This window comes from Lichenostomus cassidix, chromosome 4 (genome assembly GCF_008360975.1).
Source record: "Lichenostomus cassidix isolate B80296 chromosome 4, HeHo_3.0, whole genome shotgun sequence".
Classification (NCBI taxonomy): Eukaryota; Metazoa; Chordata; class Aves; order Passeriformes; family Meliphagidae; genus Lichenostomus; species Lichenostomus cassidix.
In genome coordinates this window covers 30,991,068-31,007,888 of record NC_139484.1, presented here as the reverse complement: position 1 = coordinate 31,007,888, position 16,821 = coordinate 30,991,068, and the positions used below count along the sequence as shown (strand labels likewise).

General features: G+C 37.3%; 1 protein-coding gene across 6 annotated transcripts in view; it reads right to left on the bottom strand.

Moving 5' to 3' along the window:
* RAPGEF2 (Rap guanine nucleotide exchange factor 2) overlaps positions 1–16,821 on the bottom strand; it is a 179,761-nt gene that overhangs the window by 111,743 nt on the left and 51,197 nt on the right. For all 6 annotated transcript variants that reach the window (XM_085058610.1, XM_085058603.1, XM_085058606.1 and 3 more), the window contains exons 2-3: positions 12,625–12,695; positions 9,073–9,129 (exon numbers count right to left, since the gene is read on the bottom strand). In XM_085058610.1, the coding sequence (XP_084914736.1) occupies positions 9,073–9,129; positions 12,625–12,695 (128 nt within the window). The remainder of the gene's footprint in view (positions 1–9,072; positions 9,130–12,624; positions 12,696–16,821) is intronic.

The following is a 16,821-nucleotide window of genomic DNA, read 5'->3' as shown; positions in this document are numbered from 1 at the left end:
AGATTTATTGCCAAGAAAGTTAGATGACACAAGCAATTTATTCTGCAGAGAATCAGAACGAAGTCAACCCAAAGTCACTCATTAGGGGCAGTAAGAACAACAAAATCAATACAGAGTCATTCTGTCCTGAAAGTAAGATTTGTGTTCTGCAAAAACAACAACAAAAGGACTCCAGTACTGAAATTTAATGCTCTTCTCTTATAACTAATATGATAGAGCTACTTACTGATAAAGTTCTCACAATACTCAGGTTCTACCAGCAACCTCATAGTGGTGCAAAACTGAAAGGCAACACCAAAATAGCCACCAACACACCAGTTTTACTCATATCTGGACTTTAGTTGTACAAAATTGGAATAAATTTGCTTGAAATCTTGACTCTTGTATTATAGCACTTTCAAGAGCAGAGGATTTCCTGGGGAATCTATATATAATTTCCCAGAATGCCAGAGAACTTGATTTACCGGAATTCAGGAGCTAGAAACGGAAAGACATAAATTGGATTATAGTGCCTTCCCACCATGTTTCCCCGCCCAGCTTCCTTAATGTAGTCCTTTAACTCAACTACAACCTGCAGCCAGAAGGAAAACCTTCCTGCTTTGAAAATTACCCAAAAAACTGAAGACAGAACTATGCAGAGAAACTTCTTAGCTGTCACTAACTGTTCTGTCTGGAAACTTCAATGCTGTAATTATGCAATGGCCTATGACATCATTAGGTAGTCAGCACAGATCAGCTTAGACAGTGTTTTCAGACTGAGGCTTTCACATTTCCTAGCATATGACTGTTTTCTGAGACCTCAGAGGCACTCAAAGTTCAAAAATCAAGAAATTCTTATAAATCTCCAGACTGACAAGATCCAAGAAGTTTGAAGACTTTTCCAACGTCTCCAGGACTTGTATCAAAAACTCTTCATGCTATGATCTGTTTACTCCCCAAGAAGGGGCAGTTTCTTATCCCCAGATCACCAAGTAGCTTATACACTACTTAAAACTAGAGCTTTATTTTCTAATTATTTTATTTCTATATAAAGCAAATCAGCAGCACTCCTGTCTTTGCAATTATACAACACATTTGTAACTACGTATCTGAATTACATATTAACATTATAGCAAAGAAATTTTTCACAAGAAAAAGTGTCCGCCACACATATCAATTCTGTAAGGCATCTGTCTACAGTAGCACAGGTGTTCCAATTTTAGCTTTCAGATTTCCTGATTACTTAAGGTGCTGAAAAACCCTCCAAAATATTCAGCTACTATAAAGATTTAAGTCTGTTGAAAGGTCAAATAAATTGCAAGTATCTATACCATCTGTAGCAACTTCCTCTATCCTAACAAATCCTGATACATCACTTTTCTTTAGAAATAGCTAGATTTTAACAAGAGCAATCCATTTAATTCTCATTCTCTGTCAAAATTAGATGCAGCACTACTAAAACCTCTGGAATAACAAATCATATTCAGCACATGCTTCTCGCTCAGGTTCAACTGAGATAATGAACATTGTAAGTATGCACAGTGGCAAGAATTGCAGGTCTTTGTGATGACTGTTGTCAAACAAGACATCACTTCAGTACAAAATTCAGTACCTGGACTTGAAAGCACATGCTAAACAAAAGTCTTTGCTGTTCTGACCACCTTCTGGTCACTGGTTTCTCAGCCAACTCCTTTAAAACAGCACTTGAAAAAAAGCTAAGCAGCATGCAGGTCTCAATGGAAACAAACACGGAAATTACTTCCATATAATTACTGCTTAATATTCCTTTTACACTTGTGTCTTTCCTGAGACCTAAGCAACAGAGGTGTCATTCTCCCTCCAACACTGGACTGAATATTCCAGCAACTCCCAATGCTGGAAAGACCCCTAATTTAAGTCGTACATCAGCATCTAGAATTGCTTTCCATTCAGAGCTATTTTCAAGCTACTTCAAAAAAAGGTCATGAATTTGGCAATAACAATTTCTTGGTTGTGAAAGAGCTAGTTTGATTTATGGAGATCATAATTCTATAAAATTCCAACCACTAAGTGATTTATTCAAGACTTTTATTTAAACTGGATATAGTACTATCATCCTACAAGCTATAACATTAGTAATTGTTTTGATAAAGGAACTTACAAACCAAGGTGTACCTAGCAGATTACATTTTCATGTAATCATACTCAGCGTTGTTCAAAGCTGAATAATTTCAGAAAGTAAGCAGAGTAATTCCAAAGACATTGCTCATGTTCCCAGATCTCCACTTGAGAGAAGCAGAAACAATGGAAACTTGACATGTCAGAACTGGGACCTCTTTTAGACATTTAAGCACTACATAAAAGAGAAATCCCAAAGAACATTGCTCTGCAAGCTTATGCTCCATAGGATATTATTCCAGCAGATTAATCTGTCTGTTTCTCTTTGCTCATTTTGGTTATCCTCTGTGTGCTGAGAGCTATAGGTAGTTTATTGTTTTAATTGAATAATCACTGCCATAATTAGACATTAGCCTTGAAGTGCCTTGGGATGTCAAACATGTCTAAGCTGAACAGTTCTCTCAGGTAGACATCTCATTGCCTGAGGATCCTCCCCACTAGCACTGTGGTGTTCTAACAAAGAATAACCAGAAAACTGTTTACTAACTTTGTCAGCACCGTCTCTAATCCTCCTTATTAAGCCAGTTAAGCAGTTACCTGACGTGTCAGAGCATTTCAGATGCTCTTGATGACATTAAGAGGTATATCCCAAACACAGAAGTAAAAGAGGTTGGTACTTGATGCATCAGCCACATGCAATTTTCAAATACTTTTCTTCTTACATGAACACATTGAAGTTGTATTTAGAGTGAAGATTAAAAGCAAGAATAAATTTAAGACAGACTTCAAATATATCCAGCAACCAAATAGGTAGCTCAGAATTTTGAACTTCTGATTTTCACTAAACAGTGTGTATATTTCAACTTATGTCCATTATTATCTTTTATTAAGAGACACAAGATGAAAACTGGTGTCTTGACTCCTAGTAGCAACAACAGGAAATGCAGAAGAATGAACCATAGGAAACAATTCTTCAGTATTCATGAAAAAAATAATGAGAAGTTTATTTTTCTTTAGAGTATTTAATTTATTTGTATTCTTTTTCACTTCTGAAATAAAATTAGTGAAATAAAGCAAGAATTCTGTTCAAATTAGAGATTATTGCAGAGTGGCAGTAATGCCTGTCAGTCTAAGACAGTGGATTAAACAGGCAATCAATAAACACATTATACAAATATATGCACACAAGCTAATTGACCTATTGTCATTGAAGTCTTGATATTAAACTTGTACAGTAAATTAGCCCTTTGTATCAGAAGAAAAATTCAGAACAAAAATTACAGTCTCCTAAATCACCAGAAAACAATTACAAAAGTAGCAAAATAAAATGATCTTGCATCCAAAACACTCTAAGGTCAAGACAGACAAATCTGTTCTTATATCTTATGGTTTCCTAATGCTTCTCCAAAACCAAAGCATTTATTCTTGGAATTACAACAAAACATGATAGGTTTCAGTGAAACATTTACAGTAAAGAAGGTGCAAAAACAATACTTCAGTCATCATTCAAGGAAGCCTCAAAATCAGGTCAAACAATAACACAAATTTGGAACTGGCTGTGCAAAGCCAGCAGACTGTAACATTGATCACTGACACTATTAAGAAGCCTTGATTCAGTGTCTGTTTATATAGAGACAACTGCCAAGTCCTTGAATGTGCTTATTTTAATGATAGACATTGCCTAAAAAATTCCCCACAGAAAATGTATCCACAACACAACATATGAATTCAGGTTCCTGATTTACTGCAGTGCAGAACTGGCAGTATTCCCAATGAAACTCTGGCAACTGCCCAACTATCAGAAGGCACAATACACCTTTAGCAATATTCTCAGGACAAAGAAGAAAACAGAAGAGGCCAGCCCTGCTGCAGCACTTCTTTGCATTATTAAATATCATGCTGCTGAACTTCCACAGAAACCTATGCATGTAGAAGAAGCATGAATATATATATATATATATATATATATATATATACGTAGCCTGCAGAGGTCTACCTGAAAATTCTGATACTGACCCAGAGATCACAGAATTATTTAGGCTGGAAAAGATCTTTACAATCACGAAGCCGAACCATTAACCCACCACTGCCATGATAACCACTAAACCACATCCCCAGGCACCACATCTATGTCTTTTAAACACCCCGAGGTAAGGTAACTCAACCACTTCCACTTGCTTGACAACCATTTCTGTAAAGAACTCTTTTCTGATATCCAATCTAAACCTCCCCAGCACAACTTGAGGCCATTTCCTCTTGCTTTTTCACTTCTTACTTGAGAGATTCTGTAGCAATTTCATTCTGCAGTCTTTTAGGATTCAAGTTTTATATCTGTAATATATAGACCCCTAGATTAGTACAGTTGATTAGAGTGCTAATGATGCCCAAGGTTGTGGTTTTAATCCCTGTATGGGCCATTCACTTAAGAGATGGACATGACAATCCTTGTCAGTCCCTTCCAACTCAGAATATTTTGTGTGTGTGTGTTTGTGTGTGTGAATAGCTAAAGAAGATACTTTTAGCTCATTTTTGTCACACTTCAAGTCAGGCTGTGCAGCAATACAGCAACTTTGGCATAAATTTTTGTAGGTTTATATGCACTGCTTCTGCCCCCGAGGGTCTTCAGGGCAACATGCTACTGTGAAAGAACCATGAATTCAATAGATGTCACTTTTATTGCAGGGTTTGAAAATGTGACTCTTAGATTCCCACTGTTAAAAAGACTACTCATAGATCTATTTCTTACCTGTCCTTGCACAGAACTACTGCCCTTCAGCATTTTTGAGACATTCTGCTCTACCTCATGAAAGACACTAACATTTTCATCTAAGAAACCAATCGATACTTGAGTAGCTACCAGGAAGTTGTGCTACTTTATTCTCTTTCCAGATTTCACATGTTTCAGGATTTGATGGCTGGGCCCAGCCAGTCCTGGAGAAGGCTGCATGCCTAGCCCAAAACCAATGGGTTTACGTCTTGTGATTTGCCATGGTGATGTAATTCAGAGAACTTGGCTAAGACTGGATGGTGATAATACTTCTACTAGACCAGAGAATTTAGTTCTAATGATGGACGTATCAAAAATGATCAGCTGAAATTATCGCTGTCTTTTTTACAGCCTTCTCCACTTCTCATCCCCTTCTCCCTCCCCATTCCACCTGCATACAAGCACTGCAGCCTTAATATAAAAAGTAGATGTTGTTCATTCCAGGCTGCATGACAAGTTGGGAATAGGGGGAAAAAAAAAAAAATCAAGGAAAAAACCATAATTGTACAAATACAGCTTTTTGTCTCATTGCCTACTGCAGTCAGTTATGTAGAAACTAATCAGCTTGCTATTTCTCATTTCAGCTGTGGACATTCTCTGTAATAATAACTCCATTTTACACGCAACATTTTTTCTCTCCAATCTCCTGTTTACATATACAACTTCTACTTTTCTTTCTCCACACTGAATTTTATTAAAGGTTACAAACTGAATGACATAAAAGCACAAAAACATGTTGACATTCGCCAAGAGCTTTTTCCAGCCAGAGACATTAACACTAAAATACAGTTCAAGATGTCCAAAAGAGATAACTACTCTTCTTTAAACACTTGTCCTTTTTTAAGAATCAGCACCACCACAACCAGTAGCCTACTACTTAAGTTCTACAGACTGCAAAATTTGTTACTGCTAAGAACTTTAATCCAAAATGCAATCTTCTCAGCAGGGACATGTGGGAGACAGGAGCATATATCCAATCGGGATTTCATTGGAAGGATCTCTAAAAAAAAAAATCCACTTCAAAATAACCTGGATTGAGGTTTCCTTTGTATTTTTTAAAAACAATACAAGCAGTAACTAAGTCAGTTCCAGATTAAATTGGTTAGAAACTGCAGGGAACGTAATCACAAAACTAAATTGTGCTATAGCCTGGCAATTCAGAGACATCAGGTTTTATTATTGAATGACTTTGGACTGCAGCTCATCAACCCTTAAAATATTTTCTGCCAATACAAATCCTTAGTGAAGAAAATAAAGGAAGCTTAAAAATGTACAAGACTTCCTTGCACAAAAGAGTAAGCCATACACCACTGATGCATACAGACAGAAATATCAAACAGCATAGCTGAAAAATACATACAGCCCTTATATGACTAATGAGGAGGAAAAAGAGGTGCTTGTTTTATTAGAGACATACTCATTTGCTTATATCCAAAGCACTTATTGCCAAAGATTCCTCTGCCATTATAGCACAAAATTAAAAGTTGATCTGAAAAATTTTGTTCAAATGTCCGGAGGTATAAACGCCCTCTACAAATCTGCTAAAACTTTGGCTTCCAAAGAAAATGCTAATTGGAAGCTCACTGTTGGAGACATCAAGAATTACCATCATGCATATATGAAAACAGAACATATTTTTCTTTGGAATACTGATAAAATATATATCAAGTGACCAAAGTAATGATTTTTTTAATGAGATCTTTAAGTAGATTTGAATAGAGGTAGCAAGTTTAAAAAAAAAAAACAAACAATGTGCGTGTCAAGTAAACCTCAACTCTGAAGTTTTGCTTTGCAGGTTTTAAGCCCTTTTATCATTAACTTCCCATCAAATGAAAGTAGTAGGATGACTGGCAAATGAAGAATAACTCAAGCTGAACTGCCACTTCTAATAACCCAGTTTCCATTTAAACAGTGAGATGGCCGTAGGGTTTGAGAATTTGTCACTACCATGTACACCCGCTGATAGTAAAGTAAATGCAGATGAGATGAGCCAATTTTAAACAATGTGCTTCATTTTATCCCTTTGGTCATTAAAAAAAAATCTATAGAGCTCCTATGAAAATTAACAACTTTTTTTTTAAACGTAGGATAAAATAATTGTTGTGCTTGCAAGGAATGCATATAATTATCTTCAGCCTTGCACACACGTAACAGAAATTTACATTTGTACACATACCACAGAAAATGCATACAGGCACACAATTTTTACAATGAAAAGTTTTTGATCAAATAAGCAGGGCAACTGCATTAGTCTGCACATTAGCATTTAGGGATAAAGATTTAGCTTTTCAGCATTGAGACATTAAGTTGTGCCTCAGGGAGGTCAAACACACAGGTCAATTAACAGCCCCAACAGTTGTATCTGTTTTAATAAACATAGCACCCAGTTTCAGATTTCAATGCAAATTTTAATCACGAGGAGGGGGAGAAGAAGTTGTAACTTAAATAAACAATCTGAAATGTTAAAATGTAATGCTCTTTTAATACCTTTGCCTACATGATGGAACTAAGAGCTTCAAGTGATAAACTCTGGCATGTTCATTAAAAAGTAACCAGGTTGCATATTGCAAGCTGATTTCCTATAGCTCATAACTGAGTGGATTGATCCTAGCCTGGCTATCTGTTTGCTTCCCTCCTGCAGTACTCAAAAGAATTTTTCCAAACATGTACATAGGAAAACTGGAATTCTGTTTTTCAGAAGAGTACAGCTTCAACACATAGGTTGAATTTGTGAAACAAAAACAAGGATCCCTCCAAGTTCATTATTCTAAAAATAGAACACTGGAATTAGACTACAGGTTCCATGGGATTTTCTTACTACGTAGATCTCAAATTATTCATTAAAAAATGTAAAGGTACAGCTCAGAGTAGCAGAACATATATTTATAGCTTCAAAATACGGAATTTTTCTTTTTCTTTAAGAAAAAATATTAAATGTTAACTACTTTCAGGTTTAGCCCATTAAACATTAAATCAGAGATGTGAAATGCTAGAGCAAGCACATTTTGCATTAGCATCTATATCCAGAACTGCCAAACTGCCCATTAAATCTTTTGAATAAATCATGGGGAAAAATGTCAAGAAGCACTAAATAGGAATGACAGGCAAACAATCAAAGTGAAGATGAAGTCACATGAAAGGAGTGACAAAGGAAATCAGTGCAAAAGAACTACCAAATGCACTTCCAGTTAACCCAGATTTCACAATCTCCTGTTTGTGAATTATATTTTTCAGGCACATATTTCCTGTAATTTTTGCCTGCATTGAGTATATGCTTAGCTAGCAGTACAGATTCATTCATCATATAATCCAAATTTAAGTCAGTGGTTAGAATGACCAAAACATTGCATCTAAACAAAAAACTCTGTTACACAGAACAGACACAAACCAACTGCTTAGAAAAGGAAAAATGACTAGCACAATGGTCCCTAGCAAATTAGTGTGTAAAATGAATAAAGATTATATTGGTCTAATTAAAATTATCTATCCACCTATAGATTTTATCTATCCACCTATAGATTTTGACCTTGTGTATTTACCATACATAATATTAGTGGGTTTTGTTAGACCTTAATTTAACTTTGCTGAATGGTCAAGGCCCAGCATTTGAGTTTACCCAATCACATCTTTATCCTGATGCCTGATATAGAAAAAATTACACATATACAAAAGAAGGCACACAAGTGTATTCTTTGTATGCTTAAATGTTCAAATAATGCCAGATAACATAGAAAAATATGCATTTGGAGTCTGGGTTGGGGCAACAAGTAAGAATCTGATAAACCTTTTGTTTCAATAAATTGCTTCCATAAATGAAGCAATTACAATTCCCACATCTCTACTGTAAATCTGAGTTGACACTAGAGCACATCCCCGCTAATTATAAACCATGTTAGATTTGTCAATTTGGCACCACTGGCACGAAAAGCTGATCACTACTACTTTCACAAAATTGAAGTAAGACTAAATGACAATTAATGAGAAGACATCCCACATCCTCTAATTTTATATAAATTTAATACAACATGCACCACCAAGCAAGAGCCACTGTTAGCTCTCTCCCTGGCACCAGCAAATTTCCCCACTGTTTGATGATGAAAATGAAGTGGATCATTTATATTTACAGACTGTGCACACTGGGCAAGGAATTTTGGCATCAAACAGTCCTTAACTCACTTTAATATGAATTAATTCTTTGAATATCACACAAAGGAAGCAGAAATACTTACTAGTACAGAACTTCATTTGCTTCATGCCTTTCATATCTAACAGTTTCACACATCAGTCTGAAAGAGAAGAAGTCACTTTTAGTTATGATTCCTATCAAGTGTCACAAAGTCTTCACTTTCTAAAGTTGCTCAGCATTTCCACAGGTAACTCCAGCACTCACAGAAACTAACCACTAATTTAAATCCAAGCTGATTCATAATTTCAGGGAACAAATTGCAAAATCTAAGCATTTAAGTTACTAGTTCATCCAAGATCAGATTTGATTTAGGACACTAGATGTAGCTGTTACCATAAAAAATTCTATAAAAATAAGTAAAAATTATACTGATCTCATTTTACAAAGTGGTGTGATAAAAGCAAGTTGCTTTATAAAACCAACTCTTAATTTTAGAAATGTATGGAAATGTACCATGCATAACACTAATCAGAGATACAACAATGTAAAAACTGCTCTGTTTTTCAAGTCAGGCCAAATAGATAAACCAAGAAATCATGTTGCATGGTAAATCAGTGCTTCTCATTTTGCTAAAATTCAGCAACTTGAAAATTACCATGAGATTTTAATGCTGAAATCCCAGAGGGCTCAAAGTGGAGAGAATTTCCTGCAGGAAAATCCTCTGTCTAGAGGGGAGGATTAAAGTGCTTTCGTATTCACTGTCTGCCTGACAAATGTGGCATAATAGAGAGCAACTATAATAGAACTTACCACATACTAGGAAATGCTATGTTAACTTGATGTAAAAAAAATCACCATGCCATTTCTGTCTATTGCCTTAAGGAAACAGCCCTGTGAATTACTGGGGGTTGGGGACAAAGCAAATCCCACTGCCTCCCTTGGCCTTTCTATAGCTCTGAAGCAGACTGCAAACCCCAAGGCTATTTGACAGGCAGACAGAGATTTACCTAAGAGGCTCATGAGAACATTCAAATAAGGACCTATATTTAAATTTTGGAAATAAATTCTCTTTCCTCACATAATCCGTCATCAGAATCTCAGTGTACCGATGACCAGCTGCCAGCAATAATATCATAAGCAGACAAATGCACTCAAGAATTGCTGCTCAGGCAAAAAATCTCCAAAAAGTTGATTTAAGGCCTGTAAGAGTTTGTCTGAGTTTGACGTAACATTCAAGTGCCATTTCCTAGATCATTCATTTCAATAGTCAACAGATTGCTACAGAAGTCACCTTAGAACTCATCTCCTGCAGGATTTTACTTATTTCAGTCCCCTAAGAAATAATGCTTTTTCTGCCCAGAAGTGGCAGGCTTATAGTAGTATCATGATTATTCACAAATTGTCAATAGAAAATTGAGATCTTAATTCTGTTTGCAGACAGATAAATAGATACAAAAATTAAGAATCAAGTTTTATTACCACAGCCTTTCCCACAACCTGGTAATTTAGATCCACACTTTGGATCATCTCTGAGAACTTTTCTTACAGAAAAATGTCTCTATTGTAAAAAATTAAGTATTATCTACTGCGTATCAATTTCAGCTAATGAAAAACCTTTTTGCTTCCTGGCACAGCAAAAAAAAACTTTGAACCACAGAACCATCTCTTTCCAGACACTGCTCTCCACCATAAAATTGTGTCTTTTCAAAATCTTTTACAGACACTGAAATGCCACTGTCTGCTCCTACCTCCTGGGTTTTCATCTGCCCTCTCCGATCCTGTTTTGAAAGGGAAGGGGAGCACAGACATGAAGTTACTGGTGAGAAGATACCAGAAGAGAAGTCATTGCTAGGAGTCAGATTTAAAAATTTAAATACTGCTCAAGGATAGTCTGTGCCCTGCTGGTCTGGAACCATGCCGGGCAATGTGCCATCGAAGAGTAGGAGTCACAGGAAACAGAATCACTTTAACAAGCAAGTTTTGTTCCCCTCTGAATTGGGATAGAAGGAAGCACATTCTTGATAAAGTCACGCAAGTTCACCACTGGCACTGAGTTTGACAGCATTTTGGTCCCATTATTAGGACAGCAGTAGGGGCAAAAAGCCTCTTAGGCAAAAGGTTGCCAAGTGTTTCAATCTTTGTGTTACAGTGGAACAGTGAGAAATTCCAGTGACCAACTAGTACAAGCTGGATTGCTTCCTCAAATACTTGAAAAGTTGAATTAGTTCTGCTCAATACTAGCGTCCAGTTTTTGTTCAATCACTCAAACGTGATCTTCATCCACTTCCTAAACAAATGTAATAAATTACAGATGAGATCACCAGCAAGCCATATGGTAAGTTACTCACTACTAGAGGCTACAGTTAATACACTAGGTTTTAATGAATCTCAGAGGTTTCTGTGGCATTCCGCTGCCACAAGAAGAGTTGTATCCTAAAGGATACTATAAGAGCTTTCAGTCCAACATCTGCCAGGAGCCCAGCCTTTTCCATGTATGGTACTGTAAACAGAAGCTCTCTTTGAGGAATTCGCTCTGCTGGGAGAGTGAGTTCCACACATTCCTCAGCGAAAACCTCATGCTGCACAGGAAGCCAAGAAGCACGCATCAACATACCACACAACCATATGTGCACACTTTGATCTTTGTAAACAAGTTAATATCAGTTCAGCTTCAGCTATGCAAAACTTCATGTGCTAAAACTATTGCATATAATAACACAAAATACTTTGACCGAATGTCACCATGGCCTCCTTCCAAAGCAAAAATAATTACAGAGATTTCTTTGAAGTTAACATTCACATTGCAAAATGTGTCTTGAGCACTTTGGAAGAAAGAAAACCCCGCTTTTTATTTTATCCAAATTACGGAATATTGGCTTAGGAATGCGGACTCCCACTGAATGACGAAGCAAGAGGCCAGAAATTAGAACCTAAACCAGCATTAGTCAAGTCCAAGTTTCTTCAGCATCTTCAGATGTGGCAAATGTTGGCAAAGCTCAGGATATAAAACAGCAGTAATTCCTCTCTACCCACAGGGCATACAGCAGATGTGCTGGCCTCCTTCTGTAGCTGCCAGCCTCACTAATGCCCAAATACCCTTAGAAACCTCTGATGTAAGATGCTTGTGTGAGGACAAATGAATCAATTACTTAAAAACCAAACAAGCAGAAGTCTTTACCAAGAAAATAGGAAGCTCTCGTGAAAGTTTTGACATGAATTCATTTGCTTCATGAAACATTTTAGTTTAAAAGTGTGGATGACATCTATAAAATATTTTTACTGAGTATTACTTGCATGTGTTGTACATAACGTGTCCAAAATTTCCACACAAAACAAGCACAAATTGAAACATAAGCTGAAAAACAGACTCTGCTCATAATTACTATATTACATAAATGATTTCATCAATATGTGGGCTTGTACTCTGAAAAGAAAACAAATGCATTTATAACAGAGAGAAATGGAAAGGAGCAAATAGAGATACACTGTGCACACATACAAGGAGAAGTGTTAGGAAAATAAAGAAGGGAAGAAAAGAATGCAGTGATAGCCAGTTTGAGGGAGGGTACACAAGAGTACATGGTTACCAAAATTACTGTTCCTTTGCTTTGTTAGTGCAATAACATTTATGGTTTTTAATGACAAAGTATCATACCTTAGCTGATGCTCTCTCAGATTAGACAATGCTTCCATTCCATGTAAATATGAATACACAATCTCCAAGTCCTACAAAACAAGGAAAGTATTATTAGTATTCTCAGTTTGGTACAAGCTGTTAAGACACTGGTTTTAAAAGCATCCAAAGGTCTCTTAACAGAGGTAGTGGGAACACTTCCAGGAGGTCAAAGGCAAAATGCAGAACACCTTTGGTTATACTTTGGAACATCACACAAGGAAGAATGATAGCATGTCCCTGCCAAATACAGAAACCTTTCTGCTTTTGCTGTCATTACTCTATGTCTAACAAACAAGCCTAGTCCAGAACTGCAGTGAACTACTTCGCAACTGTCCTGCTTTCCAAACCCAACATCCCCAAAAACTTTCATTTACTTTGTAAAGTAAGGTCATAAGAAACCAATCTTTTCATGTTCAGGGGAAAAGAAAGAAGTACAAAAGAGTCTAACAAAATACCCCATTGTATAGAGATATTTCTAAAATTGTATCCTCTTCAAATGGAAGATAAGCCACAATCTTAAATGAGAAAAAAAAAGCTGGCATGAATAGAAACTTATTGGCATGAAATAACAGAAAAGGTCAAATATGATCATAGTTACAATATGGTGAAGTGTTACATTTAACCATCATGGACCTCCAATATCCAGCTGACAAAACATTAATAAAGATATGAAAACACCACCCAAGACCAAAACTTCCTAAAATGCAACTATGGAAACACTGATGTCAGGCTAGAGGCTTTGCTCAAGTTACACTTAAAATAACTACAGCACTTAGGAGAAAACTTCAGTGAAGCCAGTAACCTCTATTTAGAGTGATTTAACTTTGGCTCATGGATTTCACAGTTTCATCATCCTCTTCCTTATTTTAAAACTTGTTCATTGAGACACAAAGTATTATCCATAATTCATTAAAAATCAGAGCAATGGTCCACAACCCCTAGCTGAAGCTGACAAAGTTAAGAATATACTAACACCAACACAAGTCTCATAACTTACTGTGAGAAGATGTTTTCAAACAATTGAATATATCAAAGCTAGAAATTTATTAAAGATTTGATCACTGTGAAACATTTGTGTATTTAAAATTGCCTAAAAAGTACAGAAATACTTGTTTTTCAGACACAATGAAAGAACACTCCTTGGGCAAAGAATTGAACTCACAGAGAGAGCTTGAATTTAAGAAAGAAAAAGAAAATCCAATAAATACATTAGGTGTAGAAATGTGCTGTACTTGTTGAAACCATGATACAGATCAGAAAAGAAAAGATACCAGGAGTTACACTCAACAGCTAAGGCTAAATAGATGTCTCTCATTCTGAATGAGAGTGGAAAAGGCAAATACTCAGTGTGAAAAAGCAGAAGAAACGCACAAGCCAAAATGCTGCAACTAAACTTCCATTCCAGCCCTTCTGTTCCCTTGCCCTCTAGAGGCTTTGATCCTGGGAAGAGCAGAGGGTGCATCAAAGACAAAAGTAATTATGTGTGTATTGGGATGGAGGGACTTTGCACAGAAAAGGTTTTAAAGAGAAAATACAGTAGTGGCTCGCCTTTTTTATTTTTTAAATACTAGTAAAAGTGTGTGAAAAGACATGTCTGCTGCAGCCAGTGACCTGCTCACTTGCCAGACAGGCTGGAGGTGAGCAGAGGCTCCCGGGAGCCCTGTGCTGGCAGCAGGGGAAGATGCAAGCCAGACAGTCCCCGTGGCACTGCTGCTGCTCAGCCAGACGCGCTGGACTCGGCAGCACACACCAACAGCTGCCCTGGGAAGCTGGGAGTGCACCACTGAGGATCAGATGCTCAGAGCAGCACCGGACATGGAAAAGAGCCTGCAGAAAGGGATACTCTAACTCATTTCAAGCAGGCCTCTCTAACAACAAGCAGAGAAAAAATGAGAGTAACCTCCTGCCACCTGATGTTTCTCTGTAGTGGCAGAGACTTTATCTGCTGTGAAGTATTCACAGAAGAAAGAACCATTAAGGATGCTAGCTTACAGACCTAAAAGGGCATCCATGGGCATGTGGTTTCCAAAACTGATGGGTGACACAAATCTAGTGACCAACCCCACAGATGTGCAAAGGAGTGATGAACGCAGGTTATGTTCCTACAGAAGAGCAGCTGAAGTGGCTCAGTGCAGGGGGAATGCATTAAACGAGTGAAGGGAGTCATAGAACCATGGAATGGTTTGGGCTGGAAGGGATCTTGAAGGTCGTCACTCCAACACCCCTGCCATGGGCAGGGTCTCCTTTCTCTAGACAAGGTGGCTCAAAGCTTCATCCAGCCTGGCCTTAAGTCATTCTGACCAGTTTCACAAACAGCAAACAGGCTAAGTTTAATGAATTCTTTTTTCTTTTTTTTTCAAATAAATAATTCCCTTTCAAAATACAAGTATATTTGTCAAATATTTGTAAATACAACATCCCGTTGGTCCCCAGATGATGAACTGCAGATGGTGGAAGTCCTTCACTAGAAAAAAAAACAAGGGATAAAAGGAGATTTAAAAAAATTTAAAGAGCTCTAATAAAGGGGAGGGGTGAGGAAAAAAAAACAACTAATGAAATCTTTACTCATGCTTCCGTCATGGTTGCTGGCTAAAGATATCTCATCACTGAGAGAACTAAGGCAAGGAGCTCTTTTTCTATTTGAAGGAAAAAAAAAAAAAAGGCAAAAAAGAAAATGTTCTAACATCTCAGCTGCCATGCAGTGGATGTTTCTGACAAGTGCCAAAGTGAACTGCTGCCCATTCCCTTAAGTGGTATCTTTCCAGAGGCATGTGGCAGGGAACAGCTCCCTCTAGCACCAAAAGTCTGGCATTGAATTTGAAGAAACAAAAAACCAGCAACAGCCCTTTGAATCAATTTCTCCATAATAGTGCAAGGTACAAAAAAACTACAGTAGAGTCAAAAGAGCAAAGATATATTCATGTATGGTCAGTAGTCACTGCACACCTCCAGTCAGCCTGCAGCATTAAAGAAAAAGACAGCAATTAAAAAAAGTAAAATCAGAATGTCAATCAGAATGGTGTGAGGTCCACATCAGTTTTCCATTTATCTCAGGAAAAATTACGCTGTGCTTACTTGGCAAAAATACTCATTATCGAATGCAAATAGCTGTTTCAACTTCCTAATTCAAAGTGAATTGACAGAACGCAAAAGTCCTTCGGAAACATCTGTGTCAAGGATTGCAATAACCTAAGCAGATTCCAAGTGCTTGAAATGAAACCTTTTCACAAAAATAACACAAACACATAAACTCAGGCATGTAAGCTATGAAGGTTTTTGATTTCGATATTCAAGACACTTGACAAAAGATGAACTTCTAAATTTCTCAGGAAAAGAACTCAGTCCTTCAAGGACACAATGTGCCTACACGATTTATGCCAACTAGTTAAGCAAAACCCTTAAAGCAGCAGCTAAATTCAAGCCCACTGTGACTTACGCAAACATTTCTGCCAGCTCGCAGTGTCCCTTAAAGCTGCCCAGGATGCACAGAAGGAGGCAGGTGACGAGACGCTCCTGTGGATGCTGTTTTTGCAAGGCATGTACCCGAATGGCCACCGGAGGGCAGAGCGAGCCATCGAAACTGCAGAGGATTCTACTCTGCACAGCTTCTCCCGTCATTGTTTCCAGTTAACTTTGTAAGAGCTTAAAAATGTCAAGAGGAGCAAAGCTAATCATCACCACTGCAACTGCTTCAATATTCTGCTACAGGAAGGACTACTTATCCAAAACCACAGAGGAACTACCAGCTTTCTAGCTTTATCCAGCCAGAAGAATTTAAAACAAAGAAAAGCAAAAGCCATGCCAAGGCTCAGCTGATGTTGCTACACCAAGGTTGTGGCAACCACTTGAGAAAACATCTCAATGGGCACTCCGAAAACAAAAATTAAATCCAAAGCAAAAATTAGCGCAGTTTTCAAAGCATGTTTTTATTTAAATGAAAGCTAAAAGACTGAAATCTAATCTGCACTTAAATCTGTACTGCAGCCAAAGTCATATGCTTGGGTTGTTGTGTGGGAAGCAGCATGAAATTTGTTTAATTCAGTGTTATTTCTTAATTTGCTTGTTTCTGTGGTGTCAGATGGATCACTTTAAAGTTCTGACTGTACTCTGAAAGAAAACAGAGACACTCAAGTTTTAACACAGCTCAACTCCAATTAGGTCTGCAGAAACATATTG